General features: G+C 50.2%; 1 protein-coding gene across 2 annotated transcripts in view; it reads right to left on the bottom strand.

Annotated features, from left to right (window-relative positions):
* Positions 1 to 6634: 6634 nt before the first annotated feature.
* Positions 6635 to 10877, bottom strand: part of LOC311586720 (synaptosomal-associated protein 47) — a 36905-nt gene continuing 32662 nt past the window's right edge. For both annotated transcript variants that reach the window (XM_084762851.1, XM_084762852.1), the window contains exon 5: positions 6635 to 7158. In XM_084762851.1, coding sequence (XP_084618977.1) covers positions 7012 to 7158 — 147 coding nt within the window. In that variant the 3' untranslated portion in view covers positions 6635 to 7011. The remainder of the gene's footprint in view (positions 7159 to 10877) is intronic.

Raw genomic sequence — 10877 nt, 5'->3', positions numbered from 1 at the left:
GCCTCTGTCTCCCAGAGTGCTGGGATTATGGGCGTGTGCCACCACACCTGGCTGATATTGTCTAATTTTTAGTTCACTTTTATGTCTTTTACATATAGTCAACATGACGGTGTTAATATTTTCGTTAACAACAGGTGGCAGGTATCTTATTGTTTGTTTGTTTTGTTTTTAAGCTTTGTCTTCTGCATAAGCAAGCTTTAGGTCACCATAGGCTACATAGTGAATCCCTGTCTCAAATAAGTGAGCAACAGAAAAGAGAGAGAGAGAGAGAGAGAGAGAGAGAGAGAGAGAGAGAGAGAAAGAAGAAGAGGAGGAGGAGGAGGGGAGGGAGAGGGGGAGAGAGAGAGAGAGAGAGAGAGAGAGAGAGAGAGAGAGACAGACAGACAGACAGACAGACAGACAGACAGACAGACAGAGAGAAATGTGACTGAGTCAGGTCATGTCCCTGGGTGGACTGTACACACACACACACACACACACACACACACACACACACACACACACACACGTTGGAGAATTTCTGTCATCTTGTCATCTAGTGCCCTCCTTACAGAACTCTTTTCAATGCTGTAATGGGCACATTTTGGGGTCTGGATGGTGTCCTACATCTGACCCAATATCCTTGGTCTTCTTATCCCTCTATGCTCTTCAAGTCATTGTGATGTAAAGTGTGTGTGTGTGTGTGTGTGTGTGTGTGTGTGTACCGTCTATTTTGTTGTTATTCGATTATTTGAGACAGAGACTCACTAGGTAGCCTATGGTGGCCTGGAGCTTGCTTATATCCACCAAGCTGAAAAACAAAACAAACAAACAAACACCCCTAAAACCCACCTAAGCATGGTGACTTGGGCCTTTAAGCATCTGGGAGGCAGGGTAGGTGGATCTCTGAGTTCAAGGCCTGCCAGATCTACAGAGTGAGTTCTAGGGCAGCCAAGGCTACACAGAGAAACCCTGTCTTAAAAAAAGGGGGAGGGAGACAGGCTTGCCTCAAATTCACAGAGCTCTTCTTCTTTCACACTTGTATTGGAGGCGTGCACTACCATGCTCGGCTCTTCAGTCACTTTCTGTTGCCAGTCACAAGGTACCCCAGCCTAGAGGAGTCATCTGTGGAGTGATTTCAGCGCATGCCTCCCAGGTCCCAGGACCAAGGTTAAGGTTTTGCCCCAAGAGAGGCTTACTGACAAGGGCCAAGGTGCCATAGGCACCAGCATGGCAAGAAGGCCAAGTACTGTGTCTCCTCAGGCCTCTGTCTTCTTATAATGCCACTGGACTCTACAGTGGACTACAGCTAGTCCCAATGACTTCCCACAGCTCCCCTCCTTCTTCACCCCTCCTGGTGAGGCTCACATTTCAACCCTTGAAATCTTGGGGGACATTCAGACCATTTCCAACAAGGGCAGACCCCATTCTTGAGAGGCGAGTGCTGATGCTGACAGCAATGATGCCCTTGTCACATACAACCTCTGGGTACCAGAGAATGGCTGGCTGGCTGAGCCTGCACTGAATATCCCAAGGAAGTTCCTAGCCTCTTTCCAGGGTATCCACCCAGGAGAGTGCTGAATGAGAGAGTTCCTCTCCTACTGGTACAGGCAGCATATTGTAAATACCCGGACTGTCCAAAGCCCAGCTGTGCCCAGGAGCAGGAACTGGTATGAGAAGTGAGTGTGAAGACCACCTTGTACTGATAGGAGCAGCAGGCCTTGGTCAAAGTCTTCTGTGGTTCTGAGCTCGACCAATGGGGGGCTCAAGAGGAGGACCAAGGCTAGGCTTCAGAGAGACAGCCACTCCTGCTATCTAGAACCTTCCAGGAGATGGAGTGGATGGGTGGCTCTGGGGACTGAGATGGCTGGCAGTGCCCTGTGGTCGGTGTAGGAAGGCACCCTCACTGCCTCTGCTACTGCTCGCAGCTGAAGGTAAGGTTTGGGAAACACGGTCCTAGGTGTCTGAGAACTGTCATTATTTTAGTGTCAAAGTCCATAGGAAGTGATAGTCCCGTGTTTAGGAAACTATGTGAAAGCATATAGCCATGCACGGGATCCCTTCAACAGAGGTGGAACAAGGCAGCGTCCAGTGCATACAGATCCCCACACTGTTAGGCAGGGCCCCACATTTAATACGTGTGCACATCTCCCACTCGAAAGCCACACAGTGCAAATGTCAGAACACCCACACCCTGGCACATACCTAAGAGCATAAACAGATAAGCACATGCAACTGTACATACCAGAGACATACAGAGGATAATAAACCCAACACACACCTGAGACACAGATAAATGCACCCTAGCACAAATCCCTGAGAACACCCAAGGTAACACACCCCAGCATACATGCCCAAGACACACATGATATCACACCCAGAAACACACATCTGAGACGGCAAACATATACAGTCTAGTGCACACCTTGGAGTACTGACTTACTGGAGAGAGGAACCTGGTGATGACTCACATTTGCCAGGCACAGACCTGCCTTTGATGCTGGGTTTGACTAATGACCTTTCTGTAGTAACCCCAGGACAGCTGCTGTATGGCTGGCTATCCTGGATTGGCCTGGCTCTAGTGGCAAAAAGGATGGGGACACACCTGCACTCCATCTCAGGCTCTGTAAGACAGGCAGCAAAGGCCCCAAGAAGCCATCTCCAGATCCCAGTGTGGGCTTTGTAAAGAGGTGTGGTGCCTTCTTTACCTCACTCCATACCACCAGCACCAGTGCTGCCCTCTGCTTCTACACCCTGCCAACTCCCTCCTCTCCACAGCTGGGAACAGCTGCTTTGACCTTCACTGCTGGACTAGCCTGCAGCTTCACCTTGTCCCTGTCATGGACATGCGGCTCTCTCAGGTCCCCTATCGTCCCATTGCTCCTACCTTGTCTGTTGGTACTCAGAGCCCCATCTTCCTACCATCCTTCCCTCTGATGCCCTGTTCCCTGGGTCTCCCCACCCTGCCCCTCACCCCTGCCCGGATCACCTCTAATCACCCCCACACTCCCTCTGATTACCTCCTCACAGGGGGCCCTTATCTCCCCACCCCTACCCAGCTTTTCTGTTTCTAGGAGCCAAAGCCTCTACTCTACCCACCCCTCCCCTGCACACCCTGTTTCCCACTTTCACAAGTGCCCCTCGCCCCTCAGGGCCTCACTTTCACCCTCAGGGTTGGGGGGTGTCACCCTCTCTCTGTTCCTTCCCACCACACTCCCCCAAACCACCCAACCCTGCCTGGGTGTCATGAGCGAGAGCTGCACCAGTGCGTTCACAACAGGCACTGCCCACAAACGACCCTGGGAACTTTTTCTGGGAACCGTTTCCCGTCATACACGTAGCACCACGGGACTGTGTTCAAAGGAGCTTGTTTTTATCAAGCTCCAGACATAAGGAAAGAATTAGCTTCTTAGGAGGTACGACTCCAAATCTAAAGAGTCTTGTTTTGGAAGCCGCTCCTCTGAAAAGCTGGGAAAGGCGATGCCGCCCCTCTTTCTTCTGAACCTGTGGTCATTCCTGTATTTGTTCAGGCTGCGAGCTGGGACAGGGATCCAGAGATGAACATCTGCTTTTGGTGAGAGATGGAGCCCTGGTCCAGAGTGCAGTCAGTCAATCCACCTAGCAGGCCAGATGCCTGGGTGGGTACCCACCGACAGACATGGATGCAGAGCTGCAGTCTCCCCGGGTGACACCTGACTTTAGGCAAGCACAATCTAAAGACATTGATAGCCCCTCCACCCCCTACCAAAGTTCTTTAATCTGAAGTGACCTACACTCTGGGCAATGTGGTAAAATTTCATGGCCCTGTGCTCAGTACTGTCACCATCACCCCTCTGTCTAGCTTTTTACTTTATCCACTCAGTAGTGACCTGGTAGCCATTTCCATGATCAGATCAACTATCACACTGAAGACCAGTCATGAAAGTACTTCCTTCAGGTGAAAAGGTAAACTTCACCATCTGATAAACAATTTAAAAAGCTTGTAGTGCCTGCTAAGATGTGGGTACGGATGTTTGGGGCTGGAGGTGGCAAATTTAGCAATCCCTCCTGCTTCAGCCCCGTAAGTGCTGGGATTACAAATGTGTGCTGCCATTCCCAGCTAGGTGTTTTTAGTTTCTGACCACAGCTGAAGTTTAGCTTATAACACCACAAACAAAAGAAGTCAAGCTGGATACTGTGTGAGGCTTCAGGCAATCACTGGCCCCTTATAAGGCATTCCCTGTAGATATGAGGGTACAGATCTCTATAAAATCACCCCAACACACACCCACCCACACACATGTTCAACTGCATATAACTACAGTGTAACATTCCCTTTCCCAGCCATCCTTCCCTCTCCCAGAAAAAACTGAGGCTCTGCCCACAAACAACCATGTCTTTTTCTGCTGCTCTGATTTGTTCCTTCCCTCTTTGGTTCCAGCCTCCAGGAAGCCCTCTCCTTCTTCCTTGGGACCAGGGGTTGTTGAATGATGCCACAGCCAGGAGAACCAGATTCTTCTGCTGCCTTCTTGGAGGGCGGGGCCAATGGTACATGGGACTAGGAAGACGGGATGTTGGACTGCAGTGTTACAAAGGATCCAGGACATCCTGCTCATCTCCCCACAGGGTGGAGGCAATCTGCTTGAGTTCCTCTTGACTCTTGGAATCTCTCTGTCCTCATGGTGACCAGTTGCACAGCACAGGGTGTAGAACTGGGGCTAGCTACAGACCAACTGTCTTGATTCCTGCACATGGCGAAGGCTGAGGGATTCTAAGGTGGAGACCAGTGAGAGCAAAGAGGCCCAGCCCTTCTGTCTCTTGGCTTTTTCCTCACTTAGTACAGGTCTATGCCCCCCAGGTGACCTGTACCCATGACCATCAAGCCAGACACGATATGCTCTCTCAGACTAGCCTGATTTCAGGGCCCACACTGCTTCCATCTCTCACTGACTTCACTGCTGTAAACACCATCCACCACGATATAAACCATTAAATTAAAAACACGTCTCACATGTGGAACAAATCCCAACAGCTCTGTGAATGGGCTATGCCTACACCCAGCCTTTACACTGTCAGTCAACAAAGCAAGAACAAAACGCCTTCCATCCCCCTGGGTGTGGCAGCTGCTGTGGCTGTTTCACCCAGGCCCTTCCCTGGGTTTAGAAGCTGGCTGCCAAGCTGCCATTACCCTGCTGAGATGTTTATGTTAAAAGGAGCCCACGGGGATGACAGGTGCTGGCTATCTTGTGGGAAGGACTGAAGATAAGGAGAGAGCCGTCTCTCTCTCCATAGCATCACGGTGTCCTTTCTGTCTCAGTTAGGTATCACATGGAACTGGAGACCCTGAACAGGAGCAGCAATAGGAGGCGACATCAGGTGCTTCATAGATGAGGACAGGGAGGGACTGCAGGGAGCTCAAGGCTGCATGCACTGGGCCTAGGTCAAGGGTTTTACCTGGCTGGGATGCTGGACTCCGTCACTGTTCATATAGAATAGAGACAATTCCACATTATAAACACAGAAGTAAAGGCTCCAAGATAGAAGTAACTGCTGGAGCCACACACACAGTGCAGCACCGCCAATACTGAAGCGCCAGGGCATGGACATCGTTACACACTTCAGGCAGCCATCTCCACACAGCAGGGATCCTGTAGCCACTATATAAATACAGGAGTAGCCTATGTGAGGTGACAAACACCTATAATCCTAGCACTTGGAAGGCTGAGGCAGGAGGATTATTGCAAGTCTGAGGCCAGCTTGGACTAGAATGAGAAACTGTCTCAAGAAACAAAACAAAACAACCCACAGGACCCTCCTCGCCCCAACTAAGCAAGCCCATGAGTGAGTCCTAGTGGCCCAGTGTACAGGAGGTTGTGGAAGTAACTCTGAGCAGAACACCGAGAGTCCTCACTGAAAACACACAAGACTAAGCCAAGGCATGGCTTGGGGCCCTTCTGAGCAAGCACCTAGTCACATTCTGAACAGCCTGGGTCAGGAAACTAGGAAATGGGTACCACTTTCTATTCAGGTGAGAGCGGAGCCGTCTGCTGCTGAGGCACTTGCGCTGGAGTGGGCTGCATCCTGACTTCAGGCAGTCACCAAGCATGTGGAGACAAAGGGCTGTCTGCCACGGCCAGGCCGCTAGGAATGACTGGTCTTGGCTATCAATCTACTACATGAAGAGATGATGAAGAGTGGTGAGACATGCTGTGTGTCTACGGGGCGCTTCCAGAGGGACAGTGACTAAGGGCTGTCCTGTTGGGGCAGGCTGAATGGGAGGTGGAGGAAGGCTGTGTGTGCTAAGAGGGTAGGCCCTCCTCTCTTTGAGTGAGAGCCATGGCTGCCAACATCCTCCGCTGACACCAGAAGCAGCGATTCCAGGAGCTTCGAGGCCTTCAGCACTGGGGCTGCTGAGGGTTCAGATTCTTGGACTGGGCAGCTGCAGTGTTCTCTGTCTCTCCAGTGTGCAGTGGCTGTTGGTGGACCCAGGCCCTGTGATGTAAGCGACCTAATAAACATTCCTGTATTATACACACATAGGGGCTCCTGGTCCTGCTCCTCTTAGAACTCTAACTGATGACAAGGATAGGACAGCAGAGGCTACAGCAGCTTCTGAGGGGAAACCAGAGGCTGTGGCAAGTGAATGGTGGAGCTAGACCGAGTACTCACATCTTCCTCAGAATGACTGACATTTTGTTTACTGTTTGGCAAAAATGGTGAAAGGATGACCATATAATGTGACTTGTGTAAGGTAAATGGAGCTCTGGCCCTGCAGTGGCAGCAGCAGCTCGGGTGTCTATGTGGACAGGAGGGTGGTGACGACGTGGCCACCCTCGCCTGAACAGGACTTGGCCCACATGCTAAGGCTACCTGGAAAACACATCATGCTCATGCATGTCGAGGCTCCTTTGGCCCATCCTAGGAAGGTGTAGTTCCCAATAGGGCATCGCAGCACCACAGATAGCGGTCCAGGTTCCCGTACACAGGACACAAAGGTAGCAACAGCAGAATCAGGAGAGCCAGGCCGGGGTGGTTGCTCCACAGCTTGCCCCACTACATCAGCTTTCTCATACGCCGGTTCTGCTTGTCCACAGTCAGGGTTGCCCGGTCCACAGCTCCCGTGATGCCATCCAGAGCCTCATCCTGACGTTCAAGCTCTGCCTCGGTGTCCAGGGCCAGTCCCTTCAGTTTGCTCAGGATCTGGGAGAAGCACAAATGACAAGCACGCGCTGTGTGCATCCTTATCACAGTATCACAAGGCTGAGTAGCCTAAGGGAGATGATTTTCTGAGTGAGGAGGACACACCTATTGCTGCTGCCTGGCCTTGGCCTCACTACTAGGGTTGATGCTGAGGTTCCAGGATGAAGCTGCCTCCAGCAGTAAGTGTGCATGACCATCCCCTGGAAGGTGGCAAGGTGAAACTCATGTGGACCTGGCCAGGAACACACCCACGGACGGTGGATTCGTTGTGAAGGGGGTACCACTTCCTGGCCAGTCATCTGTATCTCACCCCCACTATGCCATCCAGACACAAGCATAAGACTGAAAAGAACAGACCCATTTCTCTTTTACACATGCAGAAGGCATCACCCTCAACCACAAACATATAGCAAAACACTAGTACTTGCTATAGAGCAAAGCTCTGCCAAGCAGGTTCCTCTGACTTCCATGAGCTGAAAATGCCACCTGCCTAGTGATATCACGTCACAGTATCACTGCCTCACATGTTCTGTACGGTGAACCAGATGTGAACAGACCCCACTGACACAGCCTCACATGATCTGTACGGTGACACAGGTATGAACAGACCCCAGGGACACAGCCTCACATATTCTGTATACTGACACTGCATGAACAGACCCCACTGACACAGTCTCACATGTTCTGTACAATGACACTGCATGAACAGACTGCAGTGCACAGCCTCACATGTTCTGTACAGTGACACTGTCTGAACACACTCACTATGTGGCCACTTACACAAACCATAGTACATATAATCACACATGCACTAAGTTCTAGATGACAGTGGGGCTGGGCTGACAGGCACTAGGCTACATGGTTCACACTGTTAGACAAATACTGGAGTGAACCTCATGCTTAGAACAGCTGCAGCAGCTGTGTGTGTCTGTGCTCACGACTCTCATACCAGCAAGGGATCCAAAGATTCAGACCTGTCACCTCACAAGGAGCTCCTCTTGAAATGTCTCCTCATTATTAAGTGACAAGTTTTGTAATTTCTTTCTCTCTCTCTCTTTAGAGAAAGGATTTCTCTGTGTTGCCTTGGCTGTCCTGGACTCTATCTGTAGACCAAGCTGGCCTTGAACTCACAGAGATACATCTGCCTCTGCCTCCCAGAGTGCTGGGATTAAAGGCGTGCACCTCCATGCCCAGCTATGGCTGGCCATACTTGCTTAGGGTGGGTGGTGCAGAGTACTGAGGGCTGGGTGACAGGTACGTGTGTGCAGGGCCAGGGGAGAGAGCAACAGGTCACTGCAGACAGACAGGTTGGGGAGCCCCATCTCTTTTAGCTTCCCTTCTACTCAGATCTGTGACGCATGCTGTATTTAAGGAAGTTTTATTTTAGTGAAGTTCTGAGCTCTTCACACTGTGGTGGATCTAACTATATTTTCAGGAAGCTGGTTTAAGCAGCTAATATTTTTATATTTTCCAGCAGACAGCAAGAAGGAAAGCAAACTAAAAGAAACCAGGAACCACTTGCGAGGACACCTTCTTTCAGGGAGAGCCTCACATCCCAGTGGGGCCAAGGAAGAGGAGTTGCGGGATCTCAGTCATGAGGATGTGTTGGCCATGACCACTGCCTTCCCACGGCTGCTTATGGCAGGGATGGGCTGAGTGGAGACTTCGGAGGCCCCCAAAGCCTGTCTGGTGACTGCATTCCATCCCAAGATGATCCCTGACCCCTACACACAGACACACACAGAAGTGTCCTGTGAGGGCCTGGTGGCCCAGCTGGTGCCCCCGGGCACACATTAAGTGCTCAGCTCTAATTCACAGAGGTACCTGTGCTCACAGGCTGGCAGTTCCACCAGCGTGGACACCTGGCCAAGAGCTCTGCGTCTGACTGACAAGAGACAACATAAGCAGGAGAAGCCAGGACTGTAGGGACTAAATTATTTCCCAACAGCCAGAGTCACATGAACCATCACATGATAAACTGCAAACTGAAGGCCTGTGCCAGGGCCACCAATGGGGCTCAGGGGTTCCTCTTCAGACATAGCCTGAGTCTCCCCATGAACACTGACATCACAAGACAGCACACTGCCTGCACTTCTAGATCTGTTCCCCCGAATCTGGCTGGAGCTCTGGAAAGCATACTGTGTGTAGTGGGCCCTGGAGCTGGGTGATGACATCACACAGTAGGTCTTTCCCATGTCCTATACTTCTGACCTCACATAGTAGACAGCAGACAGCAGAGTCAAACAAGGAACTAAGCCCCATGATACCCAGTCCCACCCCTTTCTCTGGTCAGTATCCTCTCTCACCTGCCTGGTGTGGTAGGAAGGTTATCGGCCTGTGCCACCAACTTGCCTGTCACATCTGACAAGGCCCCCTAGCCTCCCATAGTCAGGCCACACACAGGCCCTCTCTACAGTCTCTTGATGTGTGTACACATGGGTCCTGTAAAAGCACATGTCTCTCTAGGAGTGTAAGTATACTGTGCTGCACTCAGCCAGCACCCTCATCTCTAAGCTATACGTGACTGTCTGAAATACACATGCCTTTTTCTGTGATCTCTTTGGAAGCTGGGGGCCAGGTCATGCCAGAACTTGGGCACCAGTTTCCAGCCAAGCCACACGTGGGTCCTGTAGCCACTTGGCCACTTGCCCACTTAGTAGATACAACTGTTTGTCTTGTTCATGTTTAAGAAGACCCATGCTCACAATAAAGAAGAGAATTAAAAAAGAACACGAGAGCTGTCCATGACTCAAACCATTATGCATCACATTAAGGAAGGTGGCATTTATACCCCCAAATCCCAAACCAAAGACTTTCTGAACTGATGTGACAATAGAGCAGAACAGCCCATCTGAGCCCACAGGACAGGCCATATCAAACTGCAGGCACACTAATCAGGCGTTCAGAGGAACAACTGCAACCCCAGCACTTACAAGGTAGAGGCCAGAAGACCAGCAGTTCAAGGCCAGGTTAAGCAACATAAAGAGTTTGAGTCCAGCCTGGATTAGACAAAACCCTATCTCAAAACAACAAAAATGAAAACAATCATCTCCACAATGCAGGTACGCTGTAACTACTGTCTGAGATCATCTTCAGGCATGTGTCAAAGGTGCACATGTAAAAGGGGAATTTCATGTTTAGACTCGGAGCTGTCTGAGAAATATTTCTAAACCCTAAACAATTCAAAACCAGTATGGTACTGAGGAATTCATAAAAGAGATGTATTCACATTGACATATTAGGACTTCTGGATTGTGTACATAACCAATCATGGCTTTTGTTGCTGTACCTTTTGAAGTGTGTTTTTGATATATTCACATTTCCCTCATGTGAGCTGGATTTTATTACTACATCCACATGCTTGCATAAAAACTAAAAATACATGATTAAAGGACACTTCCAGTTTTGTTTCCTGTTGTTTACTTTTTCATTCCCTGGTTATCCTAAACAAAACCTTGAGTTATAGGACAATCCCCACCCCCCCTCCGCCTACACACACACTTCATGCAACACACGGAACTTAAGTTTAGGAATTTGTCACTTTTTACCGCAAACTCTTTTTAAAATAAGATCCAGAAAGCTGAGCGCTGGCTATGAGTTCTGGGCCTCACTGGATCCAGACTGAGTCAGCTGACTAGAGACACAACCACTACCCTGACACTAACAACTACAGGGGGATGACTCAGTCACAGCACCAGGGCACTGTGAGAAATCGCATG

This window comes from Acomys minous (genome assembly GCF_964271855.1).
Source record: "Acomys minous genome assembly, chromosome: 16".
In the NCBI taxonomy this organism is placed as follows: domain Eukaryota; kingdom Metazoa; phylum Chordata; class Mammalia; order Rodentia; family Muridae; genus Acomys; species Acomys minous.
Note: the sequence above shows the minus strand (reverse complement) of the source record. Positions and strands in the feature narration are given on the sequence as shown.